The sequence below is a fragment of the Trichomycterus rosablanca genome, chromosome 13 (genome assembly GCF_030014385.1).
Source record: "Trichomycterus rosablanca isolate fTriRos1 chromosome 13, fTriRos1.hap1, whole genome shotgun sequence".
NCBI lineage: Eukaryota > Metazoa > Chordata > Actinopteri > Siluriformes > Trichomycteridae > Trichomycterus > Trichomycterus rosablanca.
In genome coordinates this window covers 4,838,120-4,860,091 of record NC_086000.1, presented here as the reverse complement: position 1 = coordinate 4,860,091, position 21,972 = coordinate 4,838,120, and the positions used below count along the sequence as shown (strand labels likewise).

The 21,972-nt window shown below is 42.6% G+C and overlaps 1 protein-coding gene across 1 annotated transcript in view; it reads right to left on the bottom strand.

The window, feature by feature from the left end:
• Positions 1–21,071, bottom strand: part of greb1 (growth regulating estrogen receptor binding 1) — a 45,468-nt gene extending 24,397 nt beyond the window's left edge. The window contains exons 1-9 of the mRNA XM_063008069.1: positions 20,963–21,071; positions 13,335–13,494; positions 9,903–10,010; positions 8,494–8,670; positions 7,616–7,798; positions 6,966–7,091; positions 2,690–2,821; positions 720–842; positions 495–617 (exon numbers count right to left, since the gene is read on the bottom strand). Coding sequence (XP_062864139.1) covers positions 495–617; positions 720–842; positions 2,690–2,821; positions 6,966–7,091; positions 7,616–7,798; positions 8,494–8,670; positions 9,903–10,010; positions 13,335–13,491 — 1,129 coding nt within the window. The 5' untranslated portion in view covers positions 13,492–13,494; positions 20,963–21,071. The remainder of the gene's footprint in view (positions 1–494; positions 618–719; positions 843–2,689; positions 2,822–6,965; positions 7,092–7,615; positions 7,799–8,493; positions 8,671–9,902; positions 10,011–13,334; positions 13,495–20,962) is intronic.
• Positions 21,072–21,972: the final 901 nt, after the last annotated feature.

Below are 21,972 nucleotides of genomic sequence, written 5' to 3'. Positions count from 1 at the left end.
CCTCCGCACCTTATTCAGGCGTCTCGATAGACAGTGGCAACAGCAGACACCAGCTGGACAACAATCAGGTCTGTGCATGTGCCTGGCCGGTCGATAGCACAGCTGAGAAACGAACTCTGATTAATAGACTTTTATAAGATGATATGAATGGATACACTAATTGTATGCCTCAGCCTTGAGCAAAGCCCTGTGATTGTGGGGCCTAGAGCAATTTATAAACCTAGTAAAGTTGATAAATAATAAACATTGAAATAGAAGATGTTGGAAGATATAGTCTAGTATAAGTAGCCTACTGTAAAGAAAAATAACCCAAAACATATAAATTAATAAAATGAATCTAAGCTGTTAAAATGTCAGCATCATTTTTCTATGTGGTACTGTCTGGGCATTTATTCCACCCTGGTTCTATTCAATCAAAATCTGTGTTTACGGCATAAATGAGCATTCATGATGCATTATCGATGTTTGCATACTGTATGTACTGTATATCTCACCTTTAAAGATGACTGGTTGCAGCCCACAAGTTTGGAACAGATTACTGGGCACCGTGAGCGATTCCCCCTGAGACAGGAGGGGTGAGGAGACCTGGGATGAGCATCCTGATGTCCCGTTGTCTGCTACACACAAAGGCATCGTCAAACACGGGTAACACCCCCTACACACACACAGCCAATCGAGATTTAAAAGAAAGGAAAATATGTATAGAAAGTATTTTGTACCTGGTTTATGGCCGTTCACTATGTTGGAGGGCGCAGGTCTGTTGTTAGCTTCGGAGTGCCCCGTGGATTCTGGAGACCAGCCCTTGTGTCTCTTTTTAGGTGGTCCTGTGTTTGTTATTGTACCTTTAAAGAGAAAAATGGTTGTGAGGTGAATAAAATGCCCTTCAGTGCAGGGTAAGTCAACAAAAGACGCAAGAGAGAGAATATAGAGAACGCCTTTATTTGTCATATATACATATACACGTGTACAGTACAACGAAATTCTTTCTTCGTGTATCCCAGCTTGTTTGAAAGCTGGGGTCAGAACGCAGGCTCAGCCTTTGTACGGTGCCCCTGGAGCTGAGAGTGTTAAGGGCCTTGCTTAAGGGCCCAACAGTGGCCTTTCAGTTGATAGCACAAAGCCCTACCCACTAGGCTACCACTGTATCAATACGTCTATACAAGTAATGAATTACAAAGATAGGTCAAAAGTAAGTAATAAGTTCATTTATTCCATTTCTCCTTCCAATTTGGTCATATCCAATTCTCCAGTTAGTTGAGAGCCCCCACCCTGACCGAGGAGAGCTGCAGCTATCCAACATGCGAGCGGTATCGTGTACACAGAGTGACTATCCGAATCTAACTTCTCTCATGCAGGCACCTTGTCCAGCCAGCAGAGGGGGCAATTGAAGCAACAATGAGGAACCTGTTTGACCCTGTCCTCCCACAGACACAGCCAATCGTGTCTGTGTGGGCGCTCGATGGCACAGCTGTGATTCCATCTCGAAGGCTTGTGATCTTACTGTTGATGGGATAGCGTATTAGACCGCTGTGCCACCCGAGCACCCTAAACAGTGGCAACTAGGCAACAAGGTATTATAGTCCAATACCTTAACCAGTGTGATATCACGACCTCTAAAAAAAGCTTGTCCCAAAAGTCGCGTCCCAAACCACATGCTTCCTGACTAAATAGTACCAATAGTTTTGGTCCTATGGCAATTTGTTTTTTTGATACAAGCCATCTAGCACAAAACAGTGGGAGCCTAGTGGGTAGAGCTTTGAGCTATCAACTGAAGTTGAAGGCAGTGATAGCTCAGTGGTTAAGGTACTGGACTTGTAATCAGAAGGTTGCCGGTTCAAGCCACTGTTGGGCCCCCGAGCAAGGCCCTTAACCCTCAACTGCTCAAAATCATGTTCAGTCATAATTGTAAGTCGCTTTGGATAAAGGCGTCTGCTAAAATGCCGAAAATGTGAAATGTAAATGTAACTGAAAGGTTGAGTTTGAGTCCCAGCTCTGCCATACAGCCACTGTTGGGACCTTGAGCAAGGCCCTTAACCCTCCCTGCTCCTGCACTCTGACCAAACAAGCTGGTATATGTGAAGAAAGAAAGGCATTCACTAAAACACGCAAAAAATAGAACATGAGCATTAACACAAGTGTACTCGTTTAATATCTATCCTGACATTCTAGTATTAAGGATTAGCAATCAAGAGTGACTTCTGACCACCTGAATGGAAGTCTTTAATATAATAGGTAACATAATTTAGTTGTACATTAACCGGGTTATAAGTGTGTCGGAGGGAGAACTCCGAGGAGGCTCCAGTACGTGTTAAAACGTGTCATCTGCATATGTTTAAAAGGACGCTTTGCATTTTATAGCAGCGCAAGAAAAAAGGTAAAGCGGTCCTTCACGGAGGTGGCGAGCAGAAAGGGAAGACGTTTTACTACCCCGAGTGTTGACTGAATATAAAAGCTGGGCAGCAAAAGGACCAGACAATGAGGTTGCAGCTCTTCCTGGAGAATTTTAGTGCTTTTAAAGAGAGAGTCTCTTTCATAGAGGTGTGAAGTCTAACACGGGAAGAAAAAAAAAGGGGGGGGAAGGGGGGTCTGAATCACAGCAATAAAATCCTGGATGTTCTTACTTTCTCTGGTTTAGCACAACAAAGCTTTTTTTTTATATTCATCACCCAAGTGCTGGTTTGATTTTTACCTACGGCTGCTGGTCTTCCTGGGCCGTTGGCTACCAGACCTGGCTGCTGCAAAGGCTGTTGGGATGCTGGAATGTGATGGCCGTTGGTCATCGGAGGGGACGTTTCAGATGGATGTTGGTGGGAGTTCAGATCTGTAGAATAGTCGTAAGAGTCAGAGAGGCCAAGAAACTAGAAATAATTATGCTATATAGTACTGTACATAGCTAATAATGCTATACAGTATAGAGGCAGTAGTGGCTAAGTGGTTAAGGTAAAGGGCAGACGGAAGTCGGAAGGCTGCTGGTTCAAGCCCCACACCTGCCAAGTTGCTACTGTTGGGCCCTTGAGCAAGGCCCTTAATCTTCATTAATTGATTGTATTTTTTATATATATATATATATATATATATATATATATATATATATATATATACAGTGTATCACATAAGTGAGTACACCCCTCACATTTCTGCAAATATTTTATTATATCTTTTCATGGGACAACACTATAGAAATAAAACTTGGATATAACTTAGAGTAGTCAGTGTACAACTTGTATAGCAGTGTAGATTTACTGTCTTCTGAAAATAACTCAACACACAGCCATTAATGTCTAAATGGCTGGCAACATAAGTGAGTACACCCCACAGTGAACATGTCCAAATTGTGCCCAAAGTGTCAATATTTTGTGTGACCACCATTATTATCCAGCACTGCCTTAACCCTCCTGGGCATGGAATTCACCAGAGCTGCACAGGTTGCTACTGGAATCCTCTTCCACTCCTCCATGATGACATCACGGAGCTGGTGGATGTTAGACACCTTGAACTCCTCCACCTTCCACTTGAGGATGCGCCACAGGTGCTCAATTGGGTTTAGTCCATCACCTTTACCTTCAGCTTCCTCAGCAAGGCAGTTGTCATCTTGGAGGTTGTGTTTGGGGTCGTTATCCTGTTGGAAAACTGCCATGAGGCCCAGTTTTCAAAGGGAGGGGATCATGCTCTGTTTCAGAATGTCACAGTACATGTTGGAATTCATGTTTCCCTCAATGAACTGCAGCTCCCCAGTGCCAGCAACACTCATGCAGCCCAAGACCATGATGCTACCACCACCATGCTTGACTGTAGGCAAGATACAGTTGTCTTGGTACTTCTCACCAGGGCGCCGCCACACATGCTGGACACCATCTGAGCCAAACAAGTTTATCTTGGTCTCGTCAGACCACAGGGCATTCCAGTAATCCATGTTCTTGGATTGCTTGTCTTCAGCAAACTGTTTGCGGGCTTTCTTGTGCGTCAGCTTCCTTCTGGGATGACGACCATGCAGACCGAGTTGATGCAGTGTGCGGCGTATGGTCTGAGCACTGACAGGCTGACCTCCCACGTCTTCAACCTCTGCAGCAATGCTGGCAGCACTCATGTGTCTATTTTTTAAAGCCAACCACTGGATATGACGCTGAACACGTGGACTCAACTTCTTTGGTCGACCCTGGCGAAGCCTGTTCCGAGTGGAACCTGTCCTGGAAAACCGCTGTATGACCTTGGCCACCATGCTGTACCTCAGTTTCAGGGTGTTAGCAATCTTCTTATAGCCCAGGCCATCTTTGTGGAGAGCAACAATTCTATTTCTCACATCCTCAGAGAGTTCTTTGCCATGAGGTGCCATGTTGAATATCCAGTGGCCAGTATGAGAGAATTGTACCCAAAACACCAAATTTAACAGCCCTGCTCCCCATTTACACCTGGGACCTTGACACATGACACCAGGAAGGGACAACGACACATTTGGGCACAATTTGGACATGTTCACTGTGGGGTGTACTCACTTATGTTGCCAGCTATTTAGACATTAATGGCTGTGTGTTGAGTTATTTTCAGAAGACAGTAAATCTACACTGCTATACAAGCTGTACACTGACTACTCTAAGTTATATCCAAGTTTCATGTCTATAGTGTTGTCCCATGAAAAGATATAATGAAATATTTGCAGAAATGTGAAGGGTGTACTCACTTTTGTGATACACTGTATATATATATATATATATATATATATATATATATATATATATATATATATATATATATATATATACTGTATATATACAGGTATATATATATATATACAGTATATATATATATATATATACTGTATATATACAGGTATATATATATATATATATATATATATATATATATATACAGTATATATACAGTGTATCACAAAAGTGAGTACACCCTTCACATTTCTGCAGATATTTAAGTATATCTTTTCATGGGACAACACTGACAAAATAACACTTTGACACAAAGAAAAGTAGTCTGTGTGCAGCTTATATAACAGTGTAAATTTATTCTTCCCTCAAAATAACTCAATATACAGCCATTAATGTCTAAACCACCGGCAACAAAAGTGAGTACACCCCTAAGAGACTACACCCCTAAATGTCCAAATTGAGCACTGCTTGTCATTTTCCCTCCAAAATGTCATGTGATTTGTTAGTGTTACTAGGTCTCAGGTGTGCATAGGGAGCAGGTGTGTTCAATTTAGTAGTACAGCTCTCACACTCTCTCATACTGGTCACTGAAAGTTCCAACATGGCACCTCATGGCAAAGAACTCTCTGAGGATCTTAAAAGACGAATTGTTGCGCTACATGAAGATGGCCAAGGCTACAAGAAGATTGCCAACACCCTGAAACTGAGCTGCAGCACAGTGGCCAAGATCATCCAGCGTTTTAAAAGAGCAGGGTCCACTCAGAACAGACCTCGCGTTGGTCGTCCAAAGAAGCTGAGTGCACGTGCTCAGCGTCACATCCAACTGCTGTCTTTGAAAGATAGGCGCAGGAGTGCTGTCAGCATTGCTGCAGAGATTGAAAAGGTGGGGGGTCAGCCTGTCAGTGCTCAGACCATACGCTGCACACTACATCAAATTGGTCTGCATGGCTGTCACCCCAGAAGGAAGCCTCTTCTGAAGTCTCTACACAAGAAAGCCCGCAAAAAGTCAACAAAGGACATGGATTACTGGAACCATGTCCTATTGTCTGATGAGACCAAGATTAATTTGTTTGGTTCAGATTGTCTCAAGCATGTGTGGTGGCAATCAGGTGAGGAGTACAAAGATAAGTGTGTCATGCCTACAGTCAAGCATGGTGGTGGGAATGCCATGGTCTGGGGCTGCATGAGTGCAGCAGGTGTTGGGGAGTTACATTTCATTGAGGGACACATGAACTCCAATATGTACTGTGAAATACTGAAGCAGAGCATGATCCCCTCCCTCCGGAAACTTGGTCGCAGGGCAGTGTTCCAGCATGATAATGACCCCAAACACACCTCTAACACGACCACTGCTTTATTGAAGAGGCTGAGGGTAAAGGTGATGGACTGGCCAAGCATGTCTCCAGACCTAAACCCAATAGAACATCTTTGGGGCATCCTCAAGCGGAAGGTGGAGGAGCGCAAAGTCTCGAATATGCGCCAGCTCCGTGATGTCGTCATGGAGGAGTGGAAAAGCATTCCAGTGGCAACCTGTGAAGCTCTGGTAAACTCCATGCCCAGGAGAGTTAAGGCAGTTCTGGAAAATAATGGTGGCCACACAAAATATTGACACTTCAGGAACTTTCACTAAGGGGTGTACTCACTTTTGTTGCCGGTGGTTTAGACATTAATGGCTGTATATTGAGTTATTTTGAGGGAAGAATAAATTTACACTGTTATATAAGCTGCACACAGACTACTTTTCATTGTGTCAAAGTGTCATTTTGTCAGTGTTGTCCCATGAAAAGATATACTTAAATATCTGCAGAAATGTGAGGGGTGTACTCACTTTTGTGATACACTGTATATATAAATATATATATGTAATACTATATGTATGTTCTATATATATATACTACTAACATATACAGTATATATATATATATACGTATAATAATGCTATATAGTACTAGATATACAAAGCTAATAATACTATATACTATATATATAGCTAATAATGCTTTATATTACTATATATAGCTAATAATGTTATAGTACTAGATATATATAGCTAATAATGCTACATACTATTAGATATATAGCTAATAGTGCTATATACTACTATATATATAGCTAAAAATGCTACATACTACTATATATATAGCTAACAATAGAATATACTATAGACGATGATGCCTTGATGTTTTGTTTTTCTACAGGATTCTAAATGTCTAACATCTGTCACATTGTCAAGCTATTACTTATTTCTACGAGATTAGATATTATTTCCTGATTTATTCCTCTATGAGACATGTAACGCCATACCTGTATTGCTGACAGTGTTCAGCCCCACATGTCCTGAACTGGACAGCAGATCACTGGTGACGGGACCAGGCGTGTGCTCCTCTAGACCACCGTTCCCATTAGAGATGGTCTCTCTTACACGGCTGTCTACACAAGCAGGAACATAAAAGCACGATTAATGCTGTGTATTTATATCATACATACCACAAAGATTTCACTAATTGGCATTTCAAAGTCCTAAACCAACTGATTAAGTAGTCGCAGCTGAAGCTCATGCCTAGTTTGTATTAAAAAATGTATAGCCCTGCTGCTCTTTTTGGATAAGAGTGGATAAATTAAGTGTTTGCTTTCAGCTTTGTGGCAACAGTTTGGGAAAGGACATGGTTTCTGTTCGGACATGGTTCGATACATTTTTGTGAAAAATCGTAACCCCACAGCAAATGGCTGAAATAAATTGGAACCTTTATTTATTTATTTTTTGCATTTTGTCAGCATGTGCAAAATCTGCCACAGACAAACACTGGAACTATGTGAAGGCTTTCACGACCAGAAACCAATATTGATGGTCCAGTGAATTTAAAACGGTACTTGTATCATATGGTGCCTGTTTATTAACCCTGTTGCTTTTGTTGCCTTTGATTGTTCTTTCTAGGAACTTTAGGAGAGCATACCTATTCCCTTCCAGTAGATGGGCGGCCCTTTGACCAAGACGCCCTGTGCGTTCGGGAGCAGGCTGTACTTTAAGTGCTTCTGCTTCTTGGGCTGGGTGGTAAGCTTCAGGTTGATGTGGTTGGCGAATTCGGTGAAGTAGCGGAAGCCCTTCTCGCCGCAGCCCATACAGTTCCCTGAAAAGCCTGAAATTCAGACAGGAGTCACGTGAGGATTACCAAAATCAGCTCGTCTCATCCCTACCGAGTGCGTCAGAGTGAATTGGGAAATTTAATTGAATGCAGTTTCTACACTGATCAAGGGCGCTGAGCTAATGCATGGGCTAAATATATATCAGTCACGAGCCTGGGTCTGGATGCATCAGGCTAGAGTGCCCTGACCCAGCTGCCTATCCTGTACCTAGAGTGCTCACTCTTTCTGTCCACACTAATGTAATTCAGCCTCTGTCTTTCTGTTTTAGAGAAATCCAGACACAAATCCACCACTGATCAAACCAAATCCCTATAAAGTCACCTATAAGTCATCTTAAGAATCTATATGCACTTATGCACCGAAAGCCTCTATTGTATCTCTGTCTAGTGACTAAGATGCCAGGTTTGACACACCACCAGTGGTGCACGTACCATAGACTGTAAAGTGACAGTTCAGAAGACTAAATGACGGGGTTTAAAAAAAAAACAATTTACACAATCACTATCCTCATAGAAAGGTTTGGACATCCCCGGTCAATAAAATGCCATATTTATTCTTATTCATGTTTGTTCTTGTAGACAAATAGTTTTTACTCAGATACAGCAGGTCTTGGCTGTACACAAACCAAACCACAAACCATTTTGCAGAAAACAGGTGCAACTCAAATGCAATCCTTAGTGACTCCTACCTAAAAGTGCATTACGTCCGCGCTCGTCTGGGAGAAACCGTCGGTCCACTGCACAGACCAGTATGTGGTCGGGTATACTGGGAGATTTGGCCCCAACCAGCATAAATCCGGGTGGGACGTCCAGATTTTCGGTGGCTAATGTTGTCAGTCTCAGGTCTTTACCGGCCTGACAAAATCCTAAAAAATTAAAAACATAAATGAATTTACATGTGGGTTTTATTGAACAAATGTCCTGTTAATGGCACTAAAGCTGTATTACTTCATTCATACTGGGTAACATTTGTCATTTGCGTCCATTAATTAGCTTGAAAATGTGCCACCAAGGGTCATGAATGTGGGATGAAACCCCACACAGACACGGGGAGAACATGCAAACTCCACACAGAAAGGACCCCGAACGCTCAGTCTGAGAATCGAACCCAGGATCTTTTCACTGTGAGGAGCTACACACCGTGCTGCCCGCTTAGTATAAGTAGATCCACTTTTGGAGGAATTTCTTCATTGGACATATTGGCTCTCGCTGTCTTTCGGTGGAGTCCTAAGGCCTTAAAAACTTCACCTTTTATAACTAATATAATTCAATACGTTTTATGAGGGAAAATGCAGTGTTAATACATAATCAGTTACTACTGAGAACATCCAGTAACATTCTATTGTAGCAATTGTTCTCAGAATATTGGAATATGACTACTGGCAATCACATTCCTCTCCACTCTGCTGACCCCTGCTCTGATTTGTGAAGAACGAAGCTAACCCACGCCCCCTCTGACACGTGGGCAGCAGCCGTATGCATTTTGTCACCCTCACTAGGCGAGGGCATATATGCGAATCAGCCTTGTGTACGGAGAGATACACCCTGATCCGCACTCTTTCCCCGCCTCTGTGCAGGCAGCATTAAACAGCCAGCAGAGGTCGTAGTGCATCAGTTACGAGGAGTCCCTATCTGGCTTAATACCCCACTCCTACATGAACAACAGGCCAATCGTTGGCAGATCGCAGAGCTGAGATTCGATACGATGTATTCGAGATCCCAGCTATGGTGCGCTAGCGTGTGTTTCTACCGCTGTGCCACCTGAGCGGCCTGAGCTTAAAGTGATTTAACAAGACTGGTACAAATGAAGCCTGGGTGTGTCTAATCCAATTATGAATTTAGTTTGATTAATAGTTTCACTAAGGAGTGTTTTCTTTTTTCACTTAACATCATGAAGTAATCATTTAAAAATGCTTTGTGTTTACTCATGTTGTATCTTTGTGTAAATATAAGGAATTAAGGGGGGGGTAAAACTATTTCACGGTGCTGTATTTTGCTACACATGTACTCTTGTATTATAGAGACGGACGCTTCGATGGTTCTGATGATGCTGTGATTGATCGGCTTTGTGTCCGGTGTTAGTGCACGTCATACAAACCATCAGTTGTGCATGAGTCCTCTGAAGGCGGCTTCATCTGGTATGGAATGGGAGGGCTGTTCGATTCTGAGCCTTTATCGTCGTCATCTTCGTCGTTTTCTAGATGACCTGGTCAACAGGAAAAACACATTTTAGGATTTTATGATGTGTAAGTACGCTTACTAAACACAGTGGTGGCAGATGCTGCGTCCGATCATCTGCAATGATGATCCACGAGATGTTAGGGTGTGTCTGTGGGAATTTGCATTTCCATACAAGCCACTTAAGTTCCCCTATACCAACCTCTACAGACCTTTATTGACTAGGGACCAAGTGTACCAAGCGAACCAAGAGTGCTGGAGTGGCTGTATGTGTGGGGTGGAACACAGTGCAGACCTCTGATTGGGCAAACGGATGATTTGTCAGTAATACAATTTAAGCTGCATATTTAAAACCCAACTGCAATAGATATTATTGAATTAATGTCATGCATAAGACCTCAACAACTGTAATGAGGCAAACCAAAACCACCCTGTTGTTGCTACCGTTTACAGTTGCGGTGGTGAATTTGCTCTCGACGTCACATGCCACATGCTGGAACCAGTCAGTAGCACACTAGGTACTGTAGGATAGTTCTGACTTTGGATACATACAACTTCATTTAGCAATAAGCTGCACTAAAATAAGCAATGTGGTTGGTATAGGTCACATCATTTAGTACAATGAATGCATTTAGGTGTTAACCTTTGTCTTTTGCATTTGCACGTGATCAGCAGGCAGCATTGGACGTATTCTTCTCAGACAAGACAAGCTTATATTTCCACTACCTGCACCAGAGGGCCAGGAACGTTTCAACAAACGCCCACACTAGGGCTGGGCGATTTATTTGAGATTTTATAAAATATTGATATATTTTCATACGCGATATAAGATAAGACAATATCGTCTATATCGATATAGATGTTGCGTTCCAATTAGATCCGACAGTTCGTCTTTCTCTTCTCCCAGTTTGTCTCTGCACATGTTCACCTGCCCCGTCTCTCTCCCTCACTGAACACAACTCGCCCCGCCCCCACCGCCAATTCTTTCTGCCCTCAGAACACACTTCTGTAAGTAAAACTCCCATGATAGCATGGAGACGGTGGAGGAGCTGGTTAGTAAAAAGAATAATAATGGCTCAATTATTTGGAGATGGTTCGGATTCAAAGTGTCAGATGAGCAGCAGAATAATGTATTCTGTAGAGAACGCCGAAAACAAGTCCAGACAAAAGGTTCTAGCTCCGTGTACCTTTGGTCATTTGTTTTTCACTTCAAATCCCAAAGTTGAAAAACAAGAAAACGAGACGTTATTCGTTTTAAAAACCCAATATTGGAAAACGGAAATAAACAAACAAAAGCGCATTCACGCGCTGACATGCACGTATTTACTTTATATATAAACAGTGTATGCACGTGTTGAGAAAGTAATAGTAACGTAACGGTGCGTCTCCTGTTGTTCTGACTTGTGTGTGTGTACAGTATATGTGATGTTAACGTATTCGCTCTATCTGTAAAAAACAAACATTATGGGGAGTGATTTCTGTACTGGATGTTGTACGTGGTCGTGATCAGATAAATTCTGATACCTTCCCTACACACTCGCTCCCTGCGCCCTATAGTGCACTTAACATTCTTAAAGGGCCAGACAATATATTTGTAATTCACATTACACAACAGGCGAGACGTTAGAAAACAACAAACTTTTTCTTAGAATAGCTCTTTTTTTTTTAAGGAAAAATAGTTCCTGTGTGAAGCTTCCCCAGCATGAATATTAATAAAAGTGCCTGTAAACATTTTTGGTATTTAGTATTTGCAACATGTAGCTTTGTCTCAGAAGTGTCTTGTTGTTATTACCTTATGGGATGAAAAAATATCGAGATATATATCGTATATCGCCGTTCAGCTAAAATATATCAAGATATTATTTTTGATCCATATCGCCCAGCCCTAGTCCACACCATGCAGTCATTCAGATGTAAGTTAACCATTTATGTACTCGCTTAGTAATGCTATCTTGCAGCTTATGTGGCCATTAGACGTGAAATAATGTACAAAACACTTTGCATTAATATTATCCTTCAAATTATCCTTTTAACAAACACACCTAGGTTCTTATTAAACAGTGGGGCGCAAAGATGCCACAGTCAAATGGTCAAGTGGCACGAGGTTCACATAAGCGATTATTTAAACACAGCGGCTAATTTTTGCCAACTCTAAGCTTTTATTAACAAGTAACGACGTGGCTGCCTTGTTTGCTATATCATTTGTTCACATGGTAAATCTCAGAGGTTTCCCGAAGTTGAATGACTGAAGTGCACATACAGTATTTGGGTCATAATCTGATTTCTTGCAGTAATCCAAACCTACTAAATACCAGAAAACAATCTACAACCAGTTTACTGTACTTTTAATTATTTTGGAATTAAATAAATCAATAAACCATTAATATAATTAATTGATATAGATCACACGGGGTGTGGCCTGCACTTTAGTACTTTAATACTATTATTACTATACAGAAACACTAATAAAATGTGAACAGCAGGCTCAGGTGAGCTGAGATCTCGAATACATCGTATCGAATCTCGGCTCTGCCTTGCCGGCTGAGGCTGAGCGGCCACATGAACGACGATTGGCCTGTTGTTCAGATAGGGGCGGGATTAAGCCAGATGGGGACTCTCTCTCAGACTAGTGCGATTAAGACCTCTGCTGGTTGGTGGCGCCTGCACGGAGATGGGAAGGAGTGCGGTAGAGGGTGCGGCTCTCCGTACACAGCGCTGTACTGCACTGCACTCGTCAAGTGTAGTTGATAAGATGTTCGATTGCTGTGCACGTGTCGGAGGGGGCGTGGAGCAGCCTCGTCCTCCCCAATCAGGAGCAGGGACCAGCATTAGTGAGAGGATGATTGACGGGCAGAAATTGGATGTGCTAAAGTGGGAGAAAAATATACAATATATACAAATATATACAAAAATAAATAAATAAATGTGAACAGCATCCGGGCAGCTTTCAGTTTCGACTATATTATACGTTCTTCCCCTGGGTGACTGTGGAAATATGAGAAATCTGTGGAAATCTTGTTTTTAAGTAATTTTGTACTTTCGGTCAAGAAAGTGGGGCACTGTTTGTTCTGTGTAACCTTTATTATTCTTGGCAGAACAACGTGCTGCAAATTTGCATCCCAGATTCCACATCAGAAAATCAATTCACACGCTAAGAAAACATTTCCATATCCATGGTGTGCTGGATCAGCTTCATTTCAACTTATGTCATGACTGTTAGTTTCCACTGGATGTTAGAACTGCTAAAACGAACGTACAGCAAAACAAGCTGACTTTCACTGTACATTTTATATACATTTATGTTTAAAAAGGCAAATCTTAGACTTGGAAGTAAGTGAGGAGCGAGGCATACCTTCTCGAGAGTGAGACCGTTGCTCTTGTTCGAGGTACAGCTGTGAGAACACCGGTCTGGGCACTACAGTGTTGGATCGTAGAGAAGCCTCGATGGAATAGTGCAGAACCTCCTCGAAACGTGTGGTGCGCAGTTGTCCCGCATACGAGTTTCCCATGTTCTTCAGAGGATAAGAGGAAAAAAAGAAGTCAGACATAATAGGTAGATAAATTGTTACTGTTATTACCTATAATAATACCCGAACATATAAACAATAATGTAATGAAGTGCGTGCATGTGTATTACGCATAACCAGAGAGGTGCACTTCCTAAAAAAAATGCACGTATGCAAGTATGATTGAAGCTTAGCAGATGCTAATGTGTTGCTAGGTGGTTGCCAAGGTGCACTCTGTGTTTGTGAAGGTTTTCTTAGGTGCTTGCTTAGGTATAGATGGACAGTTGCTATGATAACAGGTTGTTTTTAAACCGTTGCTAGGCAGTTACCTAGATGATGGTGCAACAAGTGGTTGTTATGTTAGCAGGTTAATTGCGAACATGTTGCTACGCAGTTGCCATGGTGTACTGAGGCGGCTAAGCTCTTGCAAAGCAATTGCAATTTTTTTGCTAGTCGGTTGCTATGCTAACAGGTTATTTGTAAAGCTGGGGCGTTTGGGCACAGTGGCTCGGTGGGTAGCCTCACAGCAAGACGGTCCTGGGTTCGAATCCCAGGTGGAGGTGGATTTCTATAAGTGCGTGCAGGTGTAGGTGAAGGTTTTCTTAGGTGGTTGCTTAGGTAAAGCTGGACAGTTGCTATGGTAACAGGTTGTTTTTTAAACCGTTGCTAGGCAGTTATCTAGATGATGGTGCAACAAGTGGTTGTTGTGTTAGCAGGTTAATTGCAAACATGTTGTGAAGCGGTTGCTAAGGTGTTGCTACGCAGTTGCGAAGGTGTCAAGGTGCCAAGGTGTACTGTGGTTGCTAAGCTCTTGCAAAGCGATTGCAAATTTTTTGCTAGTCGGTCGTTAGGCAGTTACCAAGGCGTATCAGGTGGTTGCTAAGCTGTTACTAGGTGCACCACCGAGATCCGAGTGGAACCGAACCAGAATCGAGCGGTCGGAGAGATAAAATGAAAAATGTTCGCCTGACTTCTGTACACAGACCCAAGAACCCACAGTTCCAGTGACGAAGCCAGAAACATCACGCGCACTCGCGGGGGATTGCTAATGGACGCGGCGCACACATTTCCCAGAAGAACTTGCTGATCCTCCAGCTTCAATCAGCCGTCGCCGCTCAGGTCTGCATCAGGAAAACAGCCTCGCTCTCCTCGCTAAACGTGACGCAGCGCGGGAACGAACTCGAATCACCCCCGATGTAATCCCAGTCCTCTGATTGGCGGGTTTCTTCTCGCGGAGGCTCGGATTCCTGCGATGGGGGGTGGGGGGTGGGGTTATCGACGGAGGCGGCGAATTCTGTCACGGTGCCTAATCTGCAGCCTCATAAGGCAATCGTAACCGATGTCAGGTCGCCCTGACCCGAATCCGACAGAGAGGGAGGAGGGGACGAGCACTCGGAGATCTGCTACGGTAAACAGCTGCCAGGCTAACAGCACACAGACAGAAGATAATGAGGCTGTTGCTCCAACCACCTGCTTGCTTTGGTTATCTCTGAAGCCCCGGGGTCGTACTAAACCACAGAGATGATGAACAGCCTTTTACGACGTGTGGCCAAAAATATTTGGACACCGGTGCTAGTTTTTCAGGTTACTGCTGGGTTTTGAATAAAATCCATTATTTACATTATTATTATAAGCGCTCACTACATTTGGGGCGGTTTGTATCCTGGCAGTTAAGGTACTGGACTAGTAACTAAAAGGTTGCTGGTTCAAGTCCCACTACTGCCAGATTGTCACTGTTGGGCCCTTAAGCAAGGCCCTTAACCCTCAATTGCTTAGACAATATACTGTCACAGTACTGCAAGTCGCTTTGGACAAAAGCGTCCGCTAAATGCTGAAAATGTAAATGTACATTATTTACATTATACTGTATTCTGTGCAATATCTTCTTAAGCTACTCAGGGCATGTGCAATACCCCCACTGCTACCTCACTGCTGTAAATAATGTTTGTTGTCCTTTTTTTATCATTATAATTTAGTCTTTTTTCTTTATATTCAAGATTCTTATACATACATGTGTGTGTTGTGTATATGTATATAATTTTTGCTTCTATTTTTACTTATTGTGTGTGTAAGCACCGTCGGATTGCTACTCAATTTCGTTGTACACTGTGCAATGACAATAAAGGCATCTTATCTTATCTTATCTTATTCTGTTTACTTATCGGCAACAGCTTAGGGAAGGTCCTTTCCTGTTCTAGCACGATTGTCTCCTGTGCACAGTGCAACATTAATGAAGACCTGGTCCGAAGGAACGACAATAAACTGCACCCTCAATCTAACCGAGCACCTTTGGGATGAATTGGAATGTTGATTGTGAGCCAGGCCTTCTTGTTTAAAGCCAGTGCCTGACCTCACGAATACTGTTTGGCTTAATACTCACTGACACCGAGATGCTTAGGAAGCCCAACAACATTCCTGCACCTGCTATACTTGACACAGGATGAGTGCAGTGCTGAGAACGGTCCACCACTTATATTAAAATGGGGGTTATTTTTCGATTGATACATGAGGTACATGGGGTGGCAGAGTCTACAGAACAACAGGCGGGTTACATTCAGTAATTGTACCTCCACTAAGTTTAAATAATCAATACTTTCCTAATAGGTACCTGTCCATATTGTAAACATAAGGTTCCTGTATGATTGAGCTGTAAAACCCTTAATAGATTAGTATAGCATGCATTCGTCACTGATACATATACATGTGTCCCAGCTTGTTGGAAGCTGGGGTTCAAGTGCAGGGTCAGCCATTGTATAGTGGGTTAAGGGCCTTGCTCAAGAGCCCAACAGTGGCTGCATGACAGCCCAAAGCTCTACCCACTAGGCTACCCCTGTTCCCTAGGACAAAATTACGTACCAAATAAATATGGTCTCCAGCAGCCTGTAAAATTAAGCCAATGACAAATTGAATTTAAAGTTCGTCGTCCGTTCCTTTATCATGATGACTACTGGAATGACTAGTGGATACTTTTGGGTTTTCTTCCACGCCAAGCCTACATTTTAGATGTATTGTAAAAAAAAAATTGACTTGTTTATGCTGATTATGTATTAAAGAGGTTTATTTAACACATAAATACATAAAGTTACGGTTTTATGGTTTTACTGTAGCTAGCTGCAGACAGATAACACCCAGCGAGCCTTGCTGATAGGCAGTGTCTTTTAAATACCCTTAATGCTAATCGAGGTGCTCCGGAGTGAGCGCTGCTGATAGGCGGAAAGACAAAGGAGGAAGTGTCGATAGGTTTGAGGATGCCCCCTGTCCTGACCTTCCCGCCACCGGCTTCCTTACACAGAGGTGACGGGCTCTTTCATCTCTGCTCCTCCCAGGACGCTGAACCCCACTATTGTAGCTGGCTTTATAGCCTCCTGTCTCCCCATATCTCACCCCCATGTTCTTCAAAAGAAAAATGAAGGCCCGAATTTCTGCTCGAAGTTACATTTGTCCCTAATAAAATCTAGCATGGTTTTACAAGGTCTCAACTTTCGACAGCAGCTTAGGATTCTGCCGACGCTTCGACAAAGATGCAACAATCTGATGGTTCATGCATTGTATCATGATAGGGGATAAAACCTTTGGCTGAATTCGTCATTGGTTAACTGTACAAGGAAACTGTGTGTGTGTGTGTGTGTGTGTGTGTGTGTGTGTGTGTGTGTGTGTGTGTGATCTATATGACTCTAGTACAGTGGGTTTCCACTTTTTTATTAGCTGGACCACACAAGGCTAAAGCAGTGAGCAAAACCCAGTGTTACGAGCTGCACACTGGCATTAATACCTACAAATAATAGGCAAATGGGGTAGAAGCGTGGGGCGTACCTCTGTCTCACACGCTGCAAACAGGGAAGGACGGGGCACACAGCAGCGCTGCTGGAGTGTCCACTCACTGTCCACTCTATTAGACACTCCTACCTAGTTGGTCCACCCTGTAGATGTAAAGTCAGAGACGATCGCTCATCTATTGCTGCTGTTTGAGTCGGTCATCTTCTAGACCTTCATCAGTGGTCACAGGACGCTGCCCACGGGGCGCTGTTGGCTGGATATTTTTGGTTGGTGGACTATTCTCAGTCCAGCAGTGACAGTGAGGTGTTTAAAAACTCCAGCAGCGCTGCCGTGTCTTATCCACTCATACCAGCACAACACACACTAACACACCACCATCATGTAAATCAGTGTCACTGCAGTGCTGAGAATGATCCACCACCTAATAATAATACCTGCTCTGTAGTTGTCCTGTGGGGGTCCTGACCATTAAAGAACAGGGTGAAAGGGGGCTAACAAAGCATGTAGAGAAACAGATGGACTACAGTCAGTAATTGTAGAACTACAAAGCGCTTCTATATGGTAAGTGGAGCTGATAACATGGACAGTGAGTGTAGAAACAAGGAGGTGGTTTTAGTGTTATGGAAATATAGTGGTATACTATACTAATGGTATTTAGTACAGCTGTATGTACTGGTATTGTCATTTAAAGCACTTGGCTGACCTGACTGAGGACGGGTGCACTACCAATTATATTTATTTTATGTTTATCAACTGAAAAACCCAGAAAACACTGGGCGTAACACCCTGCATCCATTGCAGGGCAAATTTGACTACAAGTGTAAATGCATGTGTATCACAATCCAGATACAAAATGCTTGACACTACCGGGTATAAATAGGGTCAACATGTCATATGTGCCTCACTCTGGAAATTTCTGTGTGTCAATAAACACTTTTTGGACACTATTAGCTAAGTCTCCCGTCCGGGAAATGTTACTTTCACTATCCGGCTACAAAAGAGCAGAACGGGGGTGGTCAGTTTGAAAGAATTTGCCCCCAGGAGGTTGGTGTGTATGTCTTCGGGGGCTGGGCTGCATCGTCCTTTGCTCCAGACAAACAAAAAAAAAAAGGACAGACCCGAGCCAAAGAGTGGGAAGAGCTCGGGGGTTGTTGTGCTTACCAGAATAAGACCATCTCTGTCGCCAACTACCTGCTGCCCACCACGCCAATCCGTGCACACATACGCAATACTCCTCGAGACCTATTACACAGCGAGAGGTCAGAGGTCAGGTCCGGATAACAATGTTAGAGCAGAGCCTTGATGTGCTCTGGCATGGCCCGGCCGACGGCTCAATGCGCATAAAGAGCCTGCTCAGGCCAGTGAGATAACCCTGCTCCATTCTTCCCATCACCTTTAACCTCTGGCCTCTGCACCCCAGCAGAAAGATCACATTTCAGGGCTGGCTGGTTGCATTCAGACACACACTTTTCTCACAATGAGATAAGTGGTGCAATTTCAGGAGGATTTTGAGTGCTGTCGGCTTATGGAGATGTGCTTAAAGCATGTAGGACTAAAATGAAAGATACAAACAAACAGTGAGGCACATTGACATGCTCATCCCAATAACCAACTCAGTAGCATCAACATTTCCAGCTAAAACTGCATCTTCAACTGCATGACGGTACGAAATACCTCTTCCTTTTAAAGACATGAATCATCTACCAGATTGTTATGTCATGATCTAGTGTTGCTGCGACCCAAGGATTCGTATTCTTATTCATTTGTGTAGTACGAATGTTCCATAATCAGAATTCTGAACCAGCCCTAGAATCTAATTTCGAGCACCAGTCATGTCCAATTTAGGTATAATATTCAGAACGGATCTGGGCCGCAAACCAGACCTGGCACTGGAGTTACATCAGATGCCCTTCCTGACACAAAAGCCAATTTATATCCAGGCTTGGGACCGGCACTAAGATGCACCTGCCACAGGCTGGGCGGTTTCAGCCACCCCTTCTGGGACATAAACTAATCACGTCTGAGCAGATGCCTGGCCGGCCGATAGCACCGTTAAGATTTGATCCCTGGATCTCGGAGGTAGCAGGCTATTGTACTTTACTGCTGCACCAAATGAGCACCCATTCAAAGGGAAAGTGCCGGCAAGCTGCTGCTGCCTACAAGCTGCTGTGTCTCAAACACCATACGCCACTTAAAAAAAAGTAGTCCACCGACAATGACATTTTTAGTAAGGGACTCAAAGACCCTTTGTACTTTGTAGTCTTTCAACACGATTTGTAGTGCCATGCATTCGACTGCATGATCAAACTGTTACAATGTCTGGTCATAACTTAGAACTGCTAGTATTTACACTGATTAGGATGATCTGGAGCAAAGCCATCCATATAATCACCAGGAGTCAGAATCCTACTTGACGGCACTTATCAATCGGAAGAATTTGGTCATTTTCATTGAGCCTACTCAATCAGACAGTAATAATAACTTGGTTATAAACACTGTCCAGACTTTTCTCAAGGCACCAAATGCTAAAGCAGGCACAAAATGTCTACGAATACTTGAACATAGAACAAACTGGACTGAACAGTTACCCCAAATGACTAAAAACTGGGAAATAGAATAAAAAAGCATCCTATTGCCCAAACAAAACAGAGCTGGATTCAGTTCTGACTATAGAGACGAGCCAGCAGCTTGTCCTTGGGCGCAACTGTTCAGATAAAATTGTGTTGTCTAGTAAGGAAAGGATGGAAAAGACCCAAAGTAAAGGAATTCACACGAAATATTACCGCCTTCTTAAATGTATAACACAGTAATTATAATATTACTGCATAACGAAGCTGTACACAAACACTAACAATGACTATCATATATCTACATTTGCTATGTTGTGTTGTGTTTTACATTAACATCAATAGGACTCCAAGGAATTGATGATTGCTGAAATGTTTATGGTCTGCAGTTTTAATTGAGTTCAATCTTTAAATACATACCTTGATGCAACAGCAGCCCTGATCTATAATTTTACTGTTTTGAACATGTTACGCAAGTATGCATAGGTTAGACCTTTTGTTCTAATTGTCTAGGTTAAGTTTTACCTTTGTTTCAAGCTTTTACTTGTTCAATTAGAGATAGAAGCCAATATTTACAGGCTAACTATCTGTGCGGAACACTGTTACTTCTCTTAACAGCAATCCGTATGGTGCAGATTCAACTTCTGCCTCTGTATTTACTCGAAACGACATATATTGACGTTTTAGTGCTCGGGACATAATAAAAGAGACGCATATTGCTAACACATATTATAATGGCCAGTCCAGGATATATAATTTTAAATAAATAAAATGTAATAACAGAATAACGGAGGTCGGTTATACTGGACACTGAGGCGAATTACTGCGCGGAGGACTGTTACCTCATTAGGAGTATATATAAGTGACAGCAAATTAATTGCACATGCAGAAATATGACCTGCAAGAGTAAAACCAGTGTTTAATTTCACTGCGTTTTGAATTAATTTAGCTTTAATAATGCATTGTTTGCTTTACACACCGTCTTGTTTCAACAAGTGCAAAATAAACAAAATGCCTCACAGAAAACGTCTTTAGTACAAAGTGCGTTTAGTTCAGCGGCAGAAAAAGTAGTTCCATAAAGAAATAAAGCGTAGTTTAATTCTAAACCCAAATGTACAATTCAGGCTTACCTCGAATAAACAGAATAAACCGCTGTAATATTCCTGAGTGGTTTATTAGCTGAAATTAGGCTGTAATTCACATCTCTCTGTCGGTGCTGTGTCTCGACCATCTGTACTGACTGAGCGCACCGGGGTGTTTAACTCAGCTAACAGAGGTGCCGCTCACACCAACCCCCCCTCCCACTCACCCAGATGGTATCTCCCATTAATAACAATCAGCCATACATTCGGAATGTACCAACTGCGCCGGGGAAGCACAAACAGAAAAAAGACTTTAGCAAATGTATGTAACCAAAATTATGTGGAAAGATATTGAATACTGATACTGAGTTGCCCAGTCAGATCAATTAGCCTCCATAGCTGCTTCCTCCACTCCTCAGGAAAGGCTTTCCATAATTTCTTCGGGATCAATAAAGTATCTATCTATCTATCTATCTATCTATCTATCTATCTATCTATCTATCTATCTATCCATCCATCCATCCATCCATCCATCCATCCATCTATAAGATTTTAGAGTGTGTCTGTGAGGAATTTGTACCCATTCAGTCAAACTTAATTTTGGACTAGGACTATTGGACTAGCTCATTTTCGATATTATCAACAGCCATTTTATGCTGAAAGTGTTAAATAGGATTGGTGTCAGGGCTTTATAGAGACCGCCAACATTGCTCCAAACCTAACTTGTCCACAGGGGCACTATCATGGTAAAACAGGGTAAGACTTTTCCAAATTTGTTACCACAAAAGTATATGTGGAAGCATGTTTGTTTTATTTATTAGATTTTTACACCTGTTAGCAATGGATTGGATAAAACTCCTGAACTGATTAACTAGGAAGGCACCTTTATGTTTGGCCATAATGTGTTGTAAGTAGGGGAAGCACGGTGGCTCGCACTCACAGCAAGAAGGTCCAGGCGGGGTGGTCCGTTTCCTTTCTGTGTGGGTTTCCTCCGGGAGCTCTGGTTTCCTCCCACAGCCCAAAAACATGCAGTCAGGTTAATTGGAGACACTGAATTG